The sequence below is a fragment of the Fukomys damarensis genome, unplaced genomic scaffold, assembly GCF_012274545.1.
Source record: "Fukomys damarensis isolate Sample0158 unplaced genomic scaffold, DMR_v1.0_HiC HiC_scaffold_14, whole genome shotgun sequence".
Classification (NCBI taxonomy): domain Eukaryota; kingdom Metazoa; phylum Chordata; class Mammalia; order Rodentia; family Bathyergidae; genus Fukomys; species Fukomys damarensis.
The window spans coordinates 49,644,914-49,665,559 of NW_022900926.1; the positions used below are offsets into that span (position 1 = coordinate 49,644,914).

Consider the following 20,646-nt stretch of genomic DNA (forward strand, 5'->3'; position numbering starts at 1 on the left):
GTTTCTTTGTTATTTTTTTTGCAATTTGGCGGGGGAAGGTTGGAGTGGAGAATGGGGTGAGAGGACAGAAACGGGGGGAGGGGGTCCCGGGGGAAGAGTGTGGGAAGACAGAGAACCCCGGTTTGAAACCTTCCTGCAGGTTGCGGGTGTGCGTGAGTCCAGCCCGAGTGCATCCGAAAGAGCTGGTAGCTGAGTGTCCGGTCGAAGGTTGGCTTTCTCCGTCACCCTCCCCTTCAGGTGAGAAAACTTTCCTGGCCACAGGGGCCTGCGTGTGCCCGCGGTGCCCTGGCTCTGAGCGCCCTCTTGGGCTGGGGGACTCTCAGCCGGCAGCGAAACGCGTTGTCCTTGGCCCAGGCGCGCGCCCCGTCGGTGGGTAGCGTTTTCTGAGTGAACCCTGGCTGGACAGTTCTGTTGTTTGGGGAACCCTGTGTGAATCACCATGCTGATGAGAGGGAAACTGGTTTCATCCTCCCTTTCTGTGTAATGCTTTGAGGAAGGCCTTCTCAAAGTAGCCTCATTGGAAATCCTTTTTTCAGTCTTTGTGATTTCCACAGCATTTCAAATGACACAGACTCTCACATTATTACACTCAATTAAATCTGGCAACAATGAAACAGTGATGTTTTGAAAGCAAGAGGAGGAAAGTGGCCCTGCCACTCCGGAGAAGATTGGAACTTTCATACATAAATTAATTCTTATGAAACCCCCAAAAGTAAGGAGCAGTATTTCCAGTGTGTAAGGGAAGAAACTGAGGTTGAGATATTAAAAATATTTTGGCAGTTGGCGTCCCCAGTTAACAGTGGGAGAAGGGTGCTGGAAACTAGGATTGAGTCTGGCCTAATCTAGGATTAGGTATGTCAGGTGGGTACATCACCAAGAGCAGGTGCTACAGAGAGGCCTGAAACTGCAGAAGCTGTGCACCCTCAGCAAAATTTGTTCTGATGAGGATATGGCAGACAAGGTGATATTAATAGGTGACAGGGATAGGTAAAGTTGCTGCCTTTCCTTTCAAAAGCAAGAAAGCTTGTTTATACACTTGTAAGAAGAACTTGAAGCTTGAAACTGGTCTAGATTGTGGTCCTGGTGACAGGCATCCCAAAGCAGTGAAAATGTTTATAGTCATCTTTGTACAGATGTGAGAGATGAGAACAGAGCTACAAGACTTGAAAGCTGAGCTAGAAGACTTCCGAAAGAGAGAAGCATTGAGTCCTGGCAATGTTTGAGAGCAAAGTCTTTACAACCCAAGCTCAAAACCATCCAAGAAAGCATTTACAACTATTTTTTCCAGACTAACTTCTTTCCCTGTAGATTGGGGCATGCTCAATCTACTGTTCCACAGATGTGAGCTATGACTCACTGGGTAATGAGACCAGTCAAGTGAGTCATACTTTAAAACATAAAACTTAGTAGGAAAAATCAGAGTACATTGGATGAGTGAGGGTAAGTATTGCTTTGTGAACTCCATGTGTCTGTTGTCTCTTCTGCTGCCTCTGCACACCTAGCCTTGGCTGCCTCCATCCAGACCCCAAGACTAACCCCAGGTTACAGTGGGAGTAGTTTTCTACCTTGCAAGCACCATTATCAGGACCTTTGCAAAACGTGAATTTCCTTCTCCATATTTCTGTGGACTGCCAGGTGCTGATATATTTCAGCAATGAGAATTCATTTTGAATTCTTTCCTTTTGACTTTCTCATGTCTTTAGGGTGACAATACTTTGGCTAGGTGTTCCTAATGCACAGGATCCTTTGGTTATTTCCACTTTACCAAGAGAGATTCCCTAAACCAAAGACCTGAAGATAAATCATAGTCACCCCTCCCATTAGTAGACAATGTTTAGTGTGTCTCGTCTTTGCAGAAGCATTTTATTTAATTAATCTACTTATTTATTTTAATTTGCAGAAGCATTTCAGATAGTCATTCTCCATAGCTAAGGGTAAGGAGGGGAAAGGGTGAAATAAAATAAGGCTTTGTCTCTATCACTTGTATTTTATGTCACTCACCAAAATAAAGACATAGAAGGGACATAGAGCAGAGTTACAGCAACTATAAATCTGGGAGGATAATCTGGGACCCATATTATTATATCCAGACAAGAGAATATAATACTGGAATAGTGGGCTCACAGTGGGGTTAAAGGTCTATTTCTGCACTAAGATTCAGAGTCAATTTAGACAGCAAAAGATAAAGCAACCCTACTGAACAGCAGTTCATGTGAAAGAAACACCCTGGAGTTTCAGTAGCCTGTGAGCTCTGAATGAACCATTGTGTGAATAGCTGCTCAGGAGCCACTGCGGATTTCATCGATCAGGTCATGCCTTTTCTTACAGACATTTGGTGGGACTTGTTGGTTGTCAGGCATAGTCAGGAGTGTTTACAACTTTAAATCAGCCCCTGTGGACAACCCTATAAGTAGGAAATGTAATTATCACCATTCCGACTTAATAGATGAAAAAACTAAGGGAAAAAGAAATGAAATAACTTTCCTGTGGTCACATGGCTAATAAATAGTAGAGCTGAAATTAGAACTTGGACCCTGGCCACCACCATGTGCTCCCTCCCTGTGGTGTTTGGATCAAAAGAACCCAGAGTCTACTCTACTGCTTATTTCATTCTGAGCCCCATATGTGTAAAGGACAGGGGAGGTGTTCAGGCTATCTAGGGTAAATAGGTCTAGAAAACAAGTCTGACATAGGCCAAAGAATAAGGAGCACTAAGCTGGCAGAGAGGACTCTTGGCCAGGTTCTGGAAACCAGTCTAGATATCTGAAGAGCAGGAAGTAGGTTTGTTTCCAGTAGTAGAGTTAGGACCAGAAGTCAAGCCAGTGATGTGTGATCTTTAAAACTGAGGAAAAGTAGGACTCACCACTGAGTGTGTGTATATGTGTTGGACTTGATGTCCCTAAGTGCCCTCAGAATGTTGAAATTTTTATTAGAAATATGAGTAAAAATGAACTTTAATTGGAAATCAACAGTCTATCCTAAACATTTGTGCATGTGTGTTCAATAAAATAGGGTACTAAAGTTTTGACTAAGGTGTACTTTCAAGTACTATGGATTTCCAAAGGAAAATGCTAGACTACTGAGCAGAAATGTCAGCAGAGATATTTGAGAACATTTTGGAAACTTGGGAAACCACTAGCCACTTCAAGAATCTGAGGGGTTAGGCTGGGGATGCCACTCAGTGGTAGAAGGTAGCAAGCAAGGCAGGTTTCAATCTTTAGTTCTGTGGAGGGTGAGGCATGAGGGTTGAAAGGAAAGATGTTGTTGGGAAGATGTCTTAAGAGAAATGTGTTGGCACTTTATCATAAGCCTAGTACTAGTAATAGGGATTATGGATCACGAATTGAGGTGTACAAGTGTTTCCTGCCTGTATTTGAGGCTCATTAGGTGTCTTGGGCAGCTGGATTGCCTGCTTTTTCTAAGTTTGGCAGGCAAAGGATGCCTGAGGATTTCCTGGAGGCCCAAGTGGGGCCGTATAGGAAGGAGAACTAGATAATGGTGAGGATATTCCAGCAGCAGATTTCTAGAGATTCAGAGGCAGAAGAAGGAATGAGAAGCCAGCAGAAGGAAGGTGAAGACATTGAATGTGGTTCTGTTTCCTTCCTTGATCTGGAGAGGTGAGAAACTGGCCAGCAGGAGAGCGAATGGTGAAGAAGAAGAAGAAGAAGAAGAAAGCCAGCCTCCCCCCCACCTGTAGCAGGAGGCGACTTTTAGCAGGACCCTGCCACGATTGGGCAGATGTCACATTATAACCAGGTCAGGTCCTTTTTGTCCAAGACTGGACATTTTAATTCTTTTTGGTCTCTGAAGTAATTATTTAAATAGAAGAGTTGTGGAATCTGCCCCAGTATTCCTGTGAGGACAGGGAAGATAAATCCCTGGGATACATTTGAAGAGATGATGGAAATAAAAATAAAATGGAACTTTGATCATGCCCTGAAAGCTATGCCAGTTTAGAGTATAGGCTAGTTATGGATATTTGGGTTAAAGTCGTAAAGAGTAGCAAGTTATTTGCCTGATGCTATATTAACTTCTGAGAAAGATTAAGAGACAGAAGCAGTTAGAAAAGAAAACATTGCCTGGTATGCAAAGGAGTACTTCTTTAGAAGACTGGTTCAAATAAAATCACGTAAATACTTAATGGAGAATACATCACAAAATTACCAGCATCTCAAGTGTACATTAGTCTGCTGTTCATGGTTGAACTTTCTTGCATGATTTCATTTTCCCAAAGTACATGAATTATATCCAGCCATTACCATAGCAAACTGAGTTTTATTTTCTTGTTTTAAGGAATAGGGCATGTTCAAGATTTTATTATTTTGGAGACCCAACTTCCAGATAAGATGGTCATGTTATTTTCGACTTATGTTGGGAACCAAAATAACTTTATTTTCTTCATTGGAGTATGAAAAATGCTTACTCATGCCTGAAAGAGGGGAAAAGTGTGTGTTTTCACTTCTTTTTCTTCACAAACATGATTCCTCAATCCACTATAATATTGTTGAGATGTGAAGTAAAAAAACAGAAAATGAGAATTCTTTATAAGATGCTGTAATTGTGGAAGTCAAAATTCTAGGTTTGTTGACCATTTCTGTTATCAAGATTTGCCTAATTTTGCCTGATTAGAGAATATCAGTAAAACTTCATAATCCTTCAAGTGAAAATAATTTATAAATGTCAAATAACTATTCTCCTAAAAGGTACATTTGTTTCCTTCACACATGTCCTTGGCAACAGCAAAAGCAACAGTTGTGAGAAGGCCGATCAACCTAGGGCGGTGTACCCTAAGGGCTCGTTGTGAGTTTCCTGGTTGAATGGTCATCAACCTTTTTGATGCTAGAAACCAGTTTCGTGGAAGACAATCTTCCCATGGATGGAGGTGAGGGTGGAGGTTTTTTGATAATTTGTATGTCTGCAAAGTTCATATTAGGGTCTGAGATCCTAGGACAGTGATGGCAAACCTTTTAGAGACCGGTGCCCAAACAGCAAACCAAAACCCACTTATTTATTGCAAAGTGCCAACACTCCAATTAAACTTAAACAGTGAGGTTTTAATTTAGTAAAAATAAGTCATACATTAACATCTCTTGTCTTAAAACAAAAACAAATAACACAGGTGCCATAGGTTCACCACCCCTGTCCTGGGAGAATCCAATGCAGTCCCTGATCTGACTGGAGGTGGAGCCCAGGCAGTAACGCAAGTGATGGGGACAGGTTGTGAGTGAAGATCTTGGCCAGCTCCCCTCCCACTCATCTCCTGTTGTGTGGCCCAACTCTTAAAAGGCCATGGACCAGCAAGTGGGTTGGGGCTCCGCTGGGCTGGAGAAGGCAAACTTAGGAGATGAGTGAGAGGCCGTGATTGTAAACTTAAACTGTCTTTCTACAAGCCTTTGTTTACATTCTTCAGAAAATGTAGTTCTCTTTTGATTGAAAGGAAAGAAGAGGAAGAGAGGAGCCGAAATTTAGGATGAAAATCTAAAAACTGTGTCAAATAAACTGACACTATATTCCAACTAGTGTTTTAAAATTTCTACTAAATTAGCCCCATGGAAGAAAAAAGTTAACCCTCATTCCTGGGAGTCTAAAGCAGAGGTAGGGGTCATGAATGTTCGCTTAGTAGTATAGCTTATCCTGTCACATATCTCTATTATTAATTAAACATAGACAGTAATCCTCTAGGTTTACTTGTAAAATTGATGCTCCAGGAAGATGAACCAAGTATGTTTGAAGACATGAGGTCCTATTTGGCACCCTCTGATCTAAGCAAGGTGAGGAACCTGCTTTCAGTTCCCTGCTTCACCATGCCCCCTAATTCTCTTCTGGCCGGGCCCTCCCTCTAAGGGGAGGAGGCCCTAGTTTTCCTGCTCCACCCAGCCCAGTTCTTTGTCATCAGCCATCTGCTGATGTGTCTGTGGATGGACTAGGAGAAGAAACTAGAAAGACAGGAATCCTGGTTTCAGAACCCCAGACCAAGGAAAATACGATGACTATTGGAAATTTGAAGTTTCCTGTTGCTTGTCTCAATCTGTCAAATAAATCAGTGCTTTAATTTATATCTTTGTGGAATAGAGATGGGCAGATTAGTCCCTCTCCTTTTTCTTTTGCTTGTCAAAAGAATGATTTAGCTCGGGGCTGTCAAGAATGGTGTGTGATTCTTGGAGACAGATACCACGAGTGAGAAATACAAAATAGGTTTCTTTGGAAAGCCATCCTCAAAGTGCTTTAAGATATGGCTGGTCTTATTCTCCAGCGTCTTATTGTATTGCATGTTTCAAAAACTCCATTGATTATTTTTTTTCTTTTATTTTAGGTATACAGTAATTACATTCATTATTGGGATCTTGTACCTTTACATGACAGGTGGTTTTGGTTCTCATTTTTTCCCCTTGTCCCTGCCCTCCCTTCCCCATTTACAAATACTTTATTTCCATTTTTTTCATTTTCTCATATTTTTTCCCTTATTACCTTTCCCCTACCCTTCCCACTTTCCCTACACCTTTAGCCCTTTTCTTCCCACTTCACAATATCAGTTATCTCATTAGGATTCCACTGATTAAAATTTAAAGTATAGCAAATTTCTTATATGATGGACTAATTTTGCAAGGCAGTTGCCGGAACCACTGAGCTAAATCCCCATTTCTATGATGGACTAATTTTAAAGTTTCATTCACCTGGCCGTGTTGTTTCAGAATAGCACCTGTGTACATCAGTATGCAAGTTCAGTGGGAGACAGTCTGATCTTTAGGGAGTCTGATTTATTCTGTCTTGTTGTTAAAAGGAGGGGTTCAAGTAATCTATACCATGGGATTTGAGAGAAGAAAGAGAGGTCCTCATGGGATTGGATCAGACTCCATGGAGGATGTGGTGACTGACTTCTACCCTCAAAGGAAGGCAGGATCTGGAGAGAAGGGAGGCGAAAGTCCAACATGGCAGAGAGAAGAGGGTGGGCAAGCACAGCCTCCAAGAACCATCTTTGAGGGTGCCCAGCCCAGGCTCTTGTCTCTTGTACTGCAGTGAACCCCCATTTCTTAATGACGCCATTGTACCTATTGTCTTTGTCATGAGACTTTTGTGTTATCCCTTCACCACCCCTGTGTGTGTGTGTGTGTGTGTGTGTTTGTGTGTTTTGGATAGGGTGAAATTCAGTGGAGGAGAGGGTAGATCCAATGGCCTTCAATTTTTTGTCTCCACTAAATCTTTCTTAGTTAAGCTCATAGGGTTTAAAATATTCTTGTTGATCGGAATCGACTCATACTAATTTTAGCATGTTCAAAATCAGTGCCCTTTCTCCTTAAAAGGAAGGTTTATGAGAACTTAATAAATGCATCTGTTGAAGATAGCATGCAGTGAGATGGATTAATGACATTTTGAAAGTCATTTTCAAAAATGTATGTGTTGTTCAGTCAAAGCAAGAGTGGTTTGAATAACATCAGTTTTAGTGGATTTTCTAATTCAGTTTAACTCAGTAAAATGACAAAGTTTAATTTCTCATTGCAGTGTAACTCATTAAAACGAACATTGTTTTCCCAAACACAATTTCAGCACCTATATAAATTTACTGCTGTCATGACAAAATACCACTTAACAAATTAATTTTCTCAGAGTTCTGGTGACTGAAAGTCCAAGACCAAGTTGCTGGCAGGACTGGTTTCCTCTGAGGGTAGGGTGTTTTCCAAGCTTCACCTTGCACATAGCCACACTTTTGCTGCTTTACACAAGATTGTCCCTCCATGCATGCACCCTAGTGCCTCTCTCCGTGTCCTACATCAGTCAGATTGGGTCAGGGCTACCCTAATAGCCTCCTGTTAACTTAATCACCTCTTTAACAGCCCTTTCTCCAAGTACTGTGTGGCCGCATTCCAAGGAAGTAAGAGTTAGGGCTTCTGTAGTACTATATGAAAGGAACAGAGGCCCAGGATTTAGCTCAGTGATTCTGGCACCTGCATTGCAAGCGCAAGGGTCAGAGTTTGATCCCCGGTACAAAACAACAACAACAACAAAACAAAAACAAAAACAAAAAAACCCAAAAGAAAGGAACACAATTCAGCCCACAACACACCCCATCTGTCTGTCTGTCTGTCTGTCTGCCTGTCTGTCTGTTGGCTATAGCTGGGTATGTTGGCACAAACCTGTAATTACAGGAGGATCTCTGTGGGTTCAAAGCCAGCCTGGGTTACATAGCAAGATTCTGTCTCCAAAAAAAATCTATCTATATATACTCATGTGTGTGTGCACATATGTGTACAACAAGTACACACCCATAACTTATACAAAAGATACACATAGTGAGTTAATGATACATGGAAAGGAATTTGGTTACCTAATAGTAGGTCTGGTGGGAATGTCACAATGTTCCTTTCATTCCTTCTCTCTTGCTTTTAGAGGAGGAGAGCATTTCAGCTGTGACAATCACTATCATGTGAATGTAGCGGGCAGAGGCAGTGTAGTGCAAGCCCACAAGGAAGTGCCTGGATGTTGTGATAATACTGATCGCAGCCTGCAGCTCACCTCTCTGGGAGACAGCTGCCTTTATTATGAAATGTATCTATCCCATTTGTGGGATGCTTAAGATGACTTTTTAGCTATGAAATGATAACTTTTAATGAGAATTAAAAAAAATTTCCTTACTTGACAAAATAAAATTGTTCTCAACCCAGGTCTGCAAAATCCAGCTGGTCTCCAGAAAAAATTCCCAGCAAGTAGGCCAGTTCAATCAGATAAAGTTGCTTTCTCTTTAGCATTAGAACCCACTAACTTTAAATGTTAACCCCAAGAAAGGACCTAAGAGCTTATAATAATTTTTAATTTTTTTTCCTGATTTTAAAGTGACACAAGTAGATATTTTAAAAAGAAAATACAAAATATACTCTTCTTCTATGAAAAAAATTCATAGCAAAATAATAAGAGGATAATAATGGTTATGTATACTATAACCATATGTAATATACTGTGAATAATGATCTTATAAGAATGGTCAAAATGTTACTAACAGTGCAAGTCATAAATAAAAGGACTCTCTTACAAAGAACAAGCAAATAAAAGGACAAAACTTTTTTTTTTTCAATGAACAAAAGAAACTAGTGGTGTAAATGAAACAAATTAGCATTTATTTTAAAATAGTTTTGAAATAACATAGATAATTTGGGGATTTATTTGAACTTCTCACTATTTTGTATTTACTATTTTGCTTTAGATACAGATATAGATAGATATAGATCTTACTCACGTAAGAGGAACCATGGGATATTCAAGCTTGTGTCTGACTTATTTAATTTAACTTATGTTCTCCAATTGCATCCATTAGCTTATGAATGCCTCAGGTTTATTTTTCTTTATGGCAGAGTAGTATAAGGAAATGGGTGAAAAGTAACCTTTCTACATTGTTGGTGGGAATGTAAACTACTTTAACCACTATGGAAATCAGAGTGGAGATTCCTCAAAAAGTTAAAAATAGAAATTCTGTTGGATTTAGCTATCCCCCTTTTAGGTAACTTCCCAAAGAGTTAAAGCCATCATATTATAAGGATACATGCATTCCTGTATTTATAGCAGCAAAATTTATAATAGCTAAATCTTAGAAACAATGTATATGCTCACCACCTATGAGTGGATAAATGTGGTATTTATACACAGTGGGGTTTAGCATAATCTGTAACAGTGCTGCTGAAATGAGCTGGGCTAATGACAGTGAGGGACAACAGAAGGTGAGGCTTATAAAAAGGAGGATTTGGAAAGCAGTCATGTACTTTCAGCACAGATATTTTCCATCTTTTCTTGACCCTACTGGTTGAGAAGGGTTTCCTTACAGGTGGATAGATCTCCAGAACTTTTTTATTACCGCAAAACTGAAACTTCTTATGCATTAAACAGTAACTTCCCTTTCCCCCATAACCTTCAACCCCTCATACCACTATTCTACTTTATACCTCTAAGAATTTGACTCTAGTTACCTCATATAAATGGAACCATGTAAAATCTGAGCCTTTGTGTCTGGCTTATATCATTTAGCATAATGTTTTCAAACTTCATCTATGTTTCATAATTTCATTCTTTTCTAAGGATTAATCATGTTCCACTGGATTTACATAACACATTTTGTTTATCGATTCATCATAAATGGACAGTTGGATTGTTTCTAGTTTTTGGCTGTTGTAATAATGGTGCTATTATATGGATGCACAAGTATCTTTGAGTCCCTGCTTTTGGTTCTTTTGGGTACTTTTCAGATGTGGAGATGCTGTATCATAGTGATTCTTTATTTAAGTTGAGGAGCCACCTATACTGTCTTCCATGGTTGTTATACCATGCAGCCCAAAGTTCATTTGCCTACATCTTTTCTAGCATTTGTGTTTTTCTGATTTTTGAAAATAGCCCTCCTGGTGGTTTTGAAGTGATACTTTATCATGAAGCAATGCTTTTTGGTGGCTGGTTCTTTGGCTTTAGTTGTTTTATACGTGCTGTTACTGAAGGCTCAGGAATAAAGCAAAAAGAAACTGTGCCAGAAACCTGGCAAGCCTGACCATAATAGAATTAGTTGTTGTCTTGGAATTCTACTTGTGCCCTCAACAGGCCTAGAATTTTTAAAGGACAGATATAGAAGTAAAAGGAAAGAGGCAGGAGTTAAGCTATGACCTTTTTGTGATAGGGGCCCTAACTTTGTGTTGGTAACAAGATGTTGGTACTCAGATACAAGAAAGTAGAGTAATGACACATGCAGTAAGTAGAGGAGTGAGTGTTACCTAACTCCCTTGTCCTGATTCCACATTCACCAGCTAATCTTCTGACCTTAAAATTTGTTGTCACACCACGTGAGACGTGTTCCCTGATCTGCTTGGTTATTGTATTTCTTTTCCTCCTCCCCTTCCTTTGCCTCCTCCTCCTCCTCACCCTTCTTCTTCTTCCTCTTCCTCCTCCTCCTTTTCTTCTACCTCTTGCTCCTCTTCCTCCTCCTCCTCCTCTTCCTCCTCTTCCTCCTCTTCTTTGTCTCCTGCTCCTCCTCCTTCTTTTTTTTTTTTTTTGACCAGAAATCAAACCCAGGACCTTGTGCTTGCCAGGCAGGCATGGCACCACTGAGCCAAACCCTTGGTCTGGCTATTTATTTCTTATTGTAATTCAACAAATGAATGCTCTAGTTATGTCATTCTCTACGCTTAGGTAATGTGGCTCAGTCTGTAAGGTCTCACACCTGCAAAGCTGAAAATCGCTCTCTGAACCTACAGGCCAAAGTGCAGTCACTCCTCACCTGGCTGGGTGCACTGTGTTTGCAACCCCCACGTGCTTCTCAGCCCATGCCTTGTCTTAAGAACCTCCCCAAGTGGAGGATTTATAACTTATTTCAGAAGTTTTATTCCTTTATGGGCATGACGTTCTTCTTGATGTCCAGGTGAAGGTCACTATTAAACCGAGACTGCTACTTTCAGGTACAGCGTTGAGAGGGAGACGTAGAAGACAATAATTTGGTGGTTTGTTAATTGCATTTGCAATTAATTATTATTAGTTGTCTTGTGCAGTGTCTTAGTTTGTTCATGCTTCTAAAATAAAAGACCTCAGATTGATAATTTATTGCTCACAATTCTAGAGTTTAGGAAACCCAAGATGAAGGCGCCAACAGATTCAGTGTCTGGTTATGGCTCTCTGCATCATAAATGAAGTACTTTGTTGTAGTGTCTTTGCATGGCTAAGCTCACTTGAGCTTCTTTTACAAGGATACTAAGCATATTCATGAAGTTTGAGCTCTCTTGACATAATCACCTTCTAAGAGGCCAATCTCAATATAATCGCATGGGGGTACTGGGTTCCAATGCAGTGACATCTCACTTCCCAAACTTAGTTTGTTCCATGATTCTGGGGAAGATGGCTGCAGTTGTGTTCGTCACCTGATGCAGAGCAACAGAAGTAAATTTTTGCTGAATGCTTCTGTTTATGAACCCAATTTTTCCTGAAAGGAAGCATTTGTGAACTGAGGTTCCACTATATATGAATATTGAGGACATCAACACTGAAACTATAGCATGCATTGGTGAGAATCCACTAAGGAGCAAAACAGAAGAGGTCTCTATCTAGATGGTGCTGACTGAAAAACAGGTCAAAGGAAAAGAGAAGGCTATGGGACAATTGGTTAATCCAGTCTTCTTCTAGCCTCTAATATGATGTATTGGAAAGATGTTACCATCTCCAAAAATACCTCCAAAACTCAAGGACAATTATCATGTCCTAGCATCCAAGAATTTAGTTAATTGACATTTTCTGGACTGAACTTGGGAATACTAAAGAGCCAGACAATGCTAAATTGAAAATTTACCTGTTGGCCAGTTTACTACTATTCAGTTGCACAGTGCATAACCACAGGAATTGATTTGAGGTCCAAATGGTTTTTCCTCTTTAAGCGACTAGTGGATAGAGGAAGCATGTCCACTTGTCAAAGGACAGTAGTCAGATGAAGACTCCAAAGTCTTGGAAACATGACCTCTAATTGGAGGAAAGAAAAATCGCCCTGTGAAGAAGTTGTGAACTTAAAATAAATGCATGGAAGTGTGTTGAACTAAATTCTACCTGGGGATGCCTCCACATTTGAGTCCTTGTGGAATGAATTGCAACCTAACTTAATATGTGAACTAATGGAGAGTCTAATTTCAGAGTACTCCTGTAACAAATAGCTGAGGTTCTGTCAGTCATAGCAGCTGAGCTTCAATTCAGTCCTTTGAAAGCAGCCAACTGTCTGAAGCAAGGCCAAACACTGTCTCCTCACACTAAGCTGTCTCAATAGATCACTTCTGCTTTCTGTTTTTCAATTTTTATTTGTTAGTACATGTTTGCAATACATAATGACTACTTTCATCATGGGGACTTGGTATATGTATATTACATGTCTTAATTTTTTGTCCCTTCTCCTCTCTTCCCTTCCCACTCCATCTCTTGGTCCCCTTCCTTTCTGTAAAAGATCTGTCTCCTTATTGCCTATTATCTATCTTTTATTTTGCTCTTTATTTATATTTGGATTTCTGATATAAGAGAAACCATGTGGTATTTAAGATTATGTGTCTGACTTACTTCACATAACTTTATGATCTCTTTTGGATCTCACTTCCACTTTCTATCCATATAGGCTGCCTGACCCTCTTGCCTGCCAGAGTGCTTAGAACCTGCTCTGGCCGTAAGGGTGGAGTCACAAATCATGATTAGCTCACTCAAAGTTCTGTTAAATTTATCTTACCTGAAGTTTTTCTTATTAACAAAAGGAATCAGCAGACTTGGGAGTGAAAGTAGCAAGTGTAAGTAGGAAGTAGACATTTACATGGGTCCTATAAATGTGACCATGTGAACTGGGGACAAAGACCCATCAGCATAATGTGAGTACTGCCCTGGGAGGACACTGTACAAGCTCTCACTCAAGAGGTCAAGTGTGACTCCTTGCTGGCGTGTGTTGCCTTATTGAGATGCTAGTTCTGGTTTAAGTAGAAGCCAGACTCATAACCTTCTAGTCTCATGTTCCCTGTGTGCACCTACCTAAACACTGGTAAGCTGTATGCACAAGCAGCCTTCTCTCGTGTGCCTGATCATGCCTCAGTGAAATGAGAGAATTAAGCTACAGAAATTATGATTCTTAGGTTCTGCCCTTAGGCTGGGGAGCTACCAAAGTTCAGCTTGTCTGGACTTTGGTTTCTCAAGTGTCTTTGCTCGAGAAGACAAAAGGTGATAAGTCAAGAGATAACTTCTGTGTGTTGTGCTAGGGACAGCAGTTCCTGAAAATAGGAGGAAGAAGAAAAGAAGAGCAGGTAACCAATGAAAGAGAACTTTATAGCCCATACTAGAACTGAGATTGGTGGTCCTGGTAGTATGGCTATTTCCAGAGAGAGCGAGAGAGAATCACTGCAATCAGGAATTTTGATCTCAACTCTGAATGGGCTATTAGGTCTTTCTCTGTACAAGCTGGTCACTGTGGGTGTATGGATCAGTGACATGGGCCAAAGCTTCTTAGGATACCTTTCTGGGTACACTATTGTGTGTGTGCGCATGCACACGTGCATACATGTATGCATATACTTGCACTCACATATGATGGGAGAACACCCAGGAGTGGTGTGGAAACCTGGGTTGGAGGAAGAGAGGTTGGATAGTCAGAAGAGAGGATGAAAGTGTTGGAATCTGGATGAGAGAAAGGGTGATAGTTTTGGGAAAGGTGTCTGAGGTTTGCTAATCAACCTTTCACTGCTTGGATTTGAAGCCCTCAGAGACTGGCTCAAACTACCTAGTATACATGTAGGAAAGGAAACTTCCTTTTTAAGTATGGCTTTCAGATGTAATTTTAATTTTCATTATTGCATTTTTGTTGGCAGCAGTGCTTGTGGCTGCTCAGAACAGCAATTTCCCTCTTTGCTGCTGCTGTTCCAGGAAGCTTGTTTAGGATATATTTCCTGTCGAAGTTATTCTTAATGACTTTAATACTATAGAAAAATCTGACATTAAGAACATCTTGGCAGGGTTCCATGCCATGCTCAGGAGCAGCAGGGGACAGAGGACAGCTGCCTGCAGAGCCCTGCGATTTCCTGTTTGTTGAGCTCAAGAGAGCAGCTGCCAGCTTTTAGCACCCCGTTGAGTGAGCCTTGATGCCAGACTGCCTTCACTGCTCCTGAGCCAGACCTGCCAGATGCACTTTGCTGTGGTGAGACTATCAGACTCTGGGGACTGCTACCCAGACATGCTGGCAGTTCATATTTAGTGTGTTTCAGCAAAGCTCAGAGAGGCAACCCTTGGTATCAGTAATGGGCATGATACAAAATACTGTCTCACCATAGCCTTCTATTTGCAGTTTGTCTTTGGGCATCTGATGCCGTAGCTGACTAACTTGAGACTTGGATGAAATATTGCCTGTAGGCTGTTTCAAGGGCACTTAGATGCCTGTTTTAAAGGAGAGGCCAGAAGTTCTGTCCTCCAAACCTACCTTTGGGTTGTAAGAACTGAAAAGAAATAGCCAGTAAAAAACAAAAGTCCTTCCTTTTTTGTGGAGGCTACCAAGATGTCTGGGGAGAGAAGGGTTAATATTCTATTCTGCATTTTTCCAGGATCTTGCGGGGGGGGGCTCTGATATTTATGTATTCTATCTCCATTTATTTGCAGAACTTTGCACATCTCTCGATATGGTTGTCCACTTTCAGAACCTTGGCACATGGAACTTTTGTCCCATTGTAGTACAATTTATTTTGTTTTGGTACCGGGGATTGAACTGGGGTCCTTGCACTTGCAAGGCAGGCCACCGAACTGCTGAGCTACATCCCTGGCCCCCATTGTAGTACAATTTGATAATATATCCTAAGTTAGTTTATTTAAATGAAAGATGCAGAAGAAAATATGAAATGAAAAAATCATTGTCTGTATGGTACGAAGGTGGTTGATGTTGCCTGATAGCTGACTCTAACACAAAAAAACTTTATTCACCCATCCCTAGCTGGCCCTGTGAGAGTGGTGCTACAATTGCTTTCTACCTGAGGGAGCAGCAGAACGACCTGCAGGTTCTGTGAATCTTGGTAGCCTCAGGGTTGCAGGTCACTATTGTGTGAGTGCTGGTTTGTGCCTGAGGTGTGCTATTTGTAGGGAGGATGGAAAACATTTCCTGTCTTGATTATCTTTGTTTTGTGTACTTGTCACTACTTTGCTGTTCTACATCAAGCCTAGTGCCTCCTTTTCCCTAGTATAATGTCGATTTCCGACACAAATGATATGCTCACACTAGACTTTAATCTTATTTGCCTTTAAAAAAGGATGATTAATTCAGACTATCTTATTTTCCTTTCAAAAAAACTCATCAACTCAAAAATATGGTAGAGTGCATGAATGTCAGGATATAAATGTTGATCTTATGGCTTTTAAACAATCTACATCAGTACATCTTTGTTATAATTTTATGCACATGGATCAAATAACCACATGGTAAATTTAATAGGAATTGGCTGGTTGAGAAGTTGGTAGCAAGTGTGGCAGAATTAACCTAGGCTTCTCTGTCCCATCCCAGCATGTCATAGCTAATAATAGCAGTGCTGGCTACTATTTGTTCCTTATAACTGAGTCCTTTCATGCAACATTGCATTTCATCTTAGCAGCAACTCTGCTAAGTAGGTATCATTATCTTTATTTTCCTAGTGGAAAAACAAAATTCAGGTAATTTTTTTTAATGGGTATGTAACGGAGGTTGGCAAACTCTTTTTGTAAAAGAGTAGGAAGTAGGTATTTTGTGTGTTTTGGGCCATCCTATCTCTGCTGCAACTATGCATCTTTACTATTACAAAGCTATAGATGCCATAGAAATTATAATGACAAACGGGTGGTTCTGTTGCAATGAAGTCTTTCTTATGGACACTGATATTTAAACTTCATATAGTTTTCAATGTCACTTGATACTATCCTTTTGATTTTTTTTTCAGTATTCGAAATTGAACTCAGGGCCTTTACACTGAGCTACATACCCAGATCTTTTAAAACTTTTTATTTTGAGGCAGAGTCTTGCTAAGTCACGAAATTGCCCAGGCAAGACTCAAATTTGCCGTCCAGCCTCAGCCTCCTAGAGTGCTGGGATTACAGGTGTGAACTACCACCCTCAGCTTTTTCATGTCTAGAAACATAAACATACTTCTCTTGCAGGTTCTACATAACCACAGGTATGATAGTGAATTGTAGTGTCAACTTGTCTGTTCTTTCACTGATTGCTTTCCCTCATTCTTCAACTGCTTCAGAGTAAGTCCCCTTGAACTTTGGTTATGCCATCACTGGGATATATATTTTATGGTTGATTTTGCTGTACCAGGGTGCTTACTTCATTTCCTATTTCTAATTACTTAATAACATACATTCTGATTCTTCCCTTCCCTTTTTATTTCCCTGGGAAGATATAATAAAGACTGATTGATTTTTAAAAAGTGGAAGCAGAAAAACAAGTTAGTAGACTCAAGAAGTGGCCCAGGCAGGTGATGATGGTACTACAATAATATTTTCAGGTCATTATGGTCAGTTTTACAGATGAGGAAAGTTGGGCTGAAATGATAGTCTAAAGTTATAGCAAATGGAAACAGTAATGATGAAGTCCCTGGCCTTCTGATTTTGACTCAGGGTCTTGTTCTATACGGTATGGAGTTCTTAATACTCCCCTTTGGAGATTAGCTTTATCCCATTCTACCCTGTATTTCTGACCTATGCCCTGGAATGCTTCTCTGCCCCTGTCACAGTTCTTCTCTGCTAGGGGAAGTGATTATCAATGAGGATAGTCTTGCTTAAGTTTGCATTGTTAATATTCATTTCCTGAGGAAATTTATTTTATCATCAAGGGAAAGAGCTTCATGTTCAAATAATAAAAAAGCCAAAGATGATACTATGGTAATGGTTTTATATAATTTCTGTGTAGGTGCTGGAAAGGTGCGTGAATGTTTACTGAAAGGTCAGCTTTCCTTATGATTTATTTCCTAATCAGAATTGGCACATTCTTTTCTGCCTTTGGAGGAGTGATTTGTCTGACTAGGCCCCAGGATCACACTCTGGTTTCTGACACTGGCAAGCATCTCTGGATCTGAGCACCTATCCTTTGAACGATGTATGCTGAGGGCTTGGAATATCTTTCTATGGGGCCCAGGTCTGAGAACAGGGAAGAGGGATGGGGCGTAGGAGAGACTCATGATTGGGGCAGAAGGATGGTGATGTTTTTGCCTTAGCTGTCCTGGGAGTTAGGCCCTACAGCAGTTGTGGATGACTCTGACCCACAGTGACAAGGGGAGAACTGGAACTTCAGAAAGCTCTTGAGGAAGGAGTGCAGCAGTGGTGACTACTTGGCTAATCTTAGTTTTGGCTGGTGTTTTACTTAGATTTCTCCTTATATTACTGCTATGTGTCTACTTGTCTGTTTCCTCATTACAAAGGAAGGTCTGTGATATCTTGGCCAGTGTTTCAGGTGTCTCTGCCCACCCCGCAGGGGGCAGTCTTGTACACAGTAGCTACACAGTAATTGGATACGGGTTGTGTCGACTTACCTCTGGGAATCCTGGCTGCCCAGTGCAGTGTCTTCCAAAGAGTCAGAATTTTGTAGTCCCTAATAATCATCATTAACAAAGATTATACTTGGGAAATCCTGCATATATGACAAGTTTAAGGGGTAAGCAGTGGGCATAAGGAGTCCTTTACTGAAGATCTTGTTCTGTTGTGCAGCTTTGGCTGTCCATGTCTCTTTGCTTCACTCACTTTGTCATACTTAGATTGCACATCTTTAATGATACATAATAGATGTGTACTGAGTTAGTTCACGTTGACACTGATTTTACTGATTTTCTGTGGGTGATTTGCAGACTCACATGGGTATGTGTGATATTGCTGAAATTGTACTTTCAGAGATTTTGACATACTTTCTCCTTCCTTCCCTTTTTTCTGTCATTAATTATTGAACATTGACTATATGCCAGGCATTGAGGCAAATCCACAAAAAAAGATGTAGTATCTGATTTCAAATATCTTGCAGACTAGTGAATGCATATAAAAAGATAACGGCCACATGGTGTGAGGTGTGGGCAACTGCTGAGAACTTCTTCCTAATCTAATGAGTAGGACCCCATTGAGGCTTTTGCTCCTAAATTCCTAAATGTGGTCAAGAGTAATTATCATAACTGTGCGATTGTGAATAGATTAACGGGTGTTTGCACTTGCCTTTCTCCATTTGTGCAGGGTGGAGATGTCTGCCCAGAGGTTAATTTCTAACAGAACCTTCCAGCAGACTGTATCTAATTCTGATTACACCTGGGAGTATGAGTATTATGAGATCGGACCAGTTTCCTTTGAAGGACTGAAGGCTCATAAATGTAAGTCTTACATAGTTCCTCACTGTGATTACTTCAGTGATTGCCTCCCCCAAATTTTCTGTCTTCCTACTGAACTCTGTCGTCTACCTCTAAAACCTCACAAAACATCCTTTTCACACAGACTTAATTGCTCAGAGATGGTGTTATGTGGGGACCTTCGTGATTCTGACTGATGAAAAACTTAAGAGATTTCTTTAGTGAGCTGTGGAGAACAGTCTATGTGTATTCATAGTAACAGACAAGAATAGCTGGCTGCCATTCCTAATTCCATGTTATAGGCATTAATTCTCTTTTATGTTATGGGGGTGACTGATGATTCAGCAGAGAACAAGGAATGAAATTCTGTGAAATACTACTATTCAATTCTTATCCTAACCTGATATGGCCAATGTAAGTGTTAAGTAGATGCTGCCAGTGTTAAGTAGATAAGCAGGAACTGTCTTGGCCATCCCGTAAACATCACTGAGGAGTTTGGTGGTTTTATAATGAATATCTATAGCACTGCACAAATTTTAGGTTATAATTGTCCAGACTGATGGGACACATTGGGAAGTACAAGAGAGATTAGAATATAGAGATGTAAATTTAGCAAAGAAAGTGCCTTCATTGTTTTAGTTATTTCCTGGTTGTTTCTTTTCTACTCTACCCTGTTTTGACATTCATGATCCCTTGTACCCATTTACTGCTCCCCTTAGTTTCAGGTGGGGCTTTCTATTTTTGTTTTTGTTCTTTAAGCAAAAGTCCTTAACTAAATCATGTATCCTTTACCCTTAAAGTAATGACTAAATGCTTAGTGATGCTTTCTTAGTATTTAAGTGGAGAAAAAGTACATAAACCCATTAGGATATACTGTCAGTGATGGAAGGCTTTGTGGTCTGTGTGTGAACCTGTTCTTATTCTAGGAGAGCCTTTAGGTAAGGATGCTTGCTTATTATAAATTATACTGGAAATCAAAATGATAAGGCAAATTTCCGTTTATTTCCCAATAATGTGACTTTTTGCATCAACTTGATGTTTTTTGTTAGTTTGATCCTATTTTTTTCTTTAAATTAGGAGCACAGAAGACAGGTCTGTCATTATAATTTTGGTTGGTACATCTCCAGAAACAACTGGGGAAAATATTTTGTGAACATACTATATTCTAGAAAGGATTATAGCTTTAAAAAAATCCTTCAAAATGTAGACAGTACTGTAATACATTATGTACTTACTTTCACAACTGTACTACTAATGAGAATTGCTTTGGTTTTGACATTCACATCATGAAAGTACAAAAATGCCCAAGGTAGCACTCACTGTTCCAGTGTCACAGAACTGAATTAAATAGATGTTCCTAGTGTCAGAAACCTAACAACATGAGACATAGAAAAGAACAAAAAAGAAAACTCCAGATATACAGGAAAGTGAAAAGATTAAGTCAACTATTGTAATGTGTACATTGGTACAGTCTCTTCCATTTTAAAAATCCATTATTCTGACCTTCAAGTGTGGCATATTGTTTTGCTGAGGAAAATATAAAACTGGTTAGCTGAAGTTTCAAAAGAATAGAAGAAGAACATTTCAAATAGAAGCATTAATTGAGAATAGGAACAACTGTAACAGTTAGCTTCATTTACTCTATCTGGCCATGCGTGGGAACAATAGACACATCTTTAGATACAGTAAGTTCTTCTGCCTGCTGAAATGAAAATTCCTGTACTTCTGGAGTCTTTTATCTGAGAAATGACCTCCTATAGCCATTGTGAATTCTTCTGTTATCCTCAGTTGTAGACATATATCTGACATGCATTTGGAACCAGCAGAGTAGAAATCC

General features: G+C 40.1%; 1 protein-coding gene across 5 annotated transcripts in view; it reads left to right on the plus strand.

Moving 5' to 3' along the window:
• The first annotated feature begins 123 nt into the window (after positions 1–123).
• Mrap2 (melanocortin 2 receptor accessory protein 2) overlaps positions 124–20,646 on the plus strand; it is a 40,882-nt gene continuing 20,359 nt past the window's right edge. The window contains exons 1-4 of one of the 5 annotated variants that reach the window (XM_033763370.1): positions 124–237; positions 3,616–3,756; positions 4,741–4,882; positions 18,700–18,833. In XM_033763370.1, coding sequence (XP_033619261.1) covers positions 4,818–4,882; positions 18,700–18,833 — 199 coding nt within the window. In that variant the 5' untranslated portion in view covers positions 124–237; positions 3,616–3,756; positions 4,741–4,817. Of the gene's footprint in view, positions 238–3,615; positions 3,757–4,740; positions 4,883–14,643; positions 14,666–18,699; positions 18,834–20,646 lie in introns of those variants that run through there. The other 4 variants (XM_033763371.1, XM_010631159.3, XM_033763372.1 and 1 more) reach the window with 4 other exon arrangements.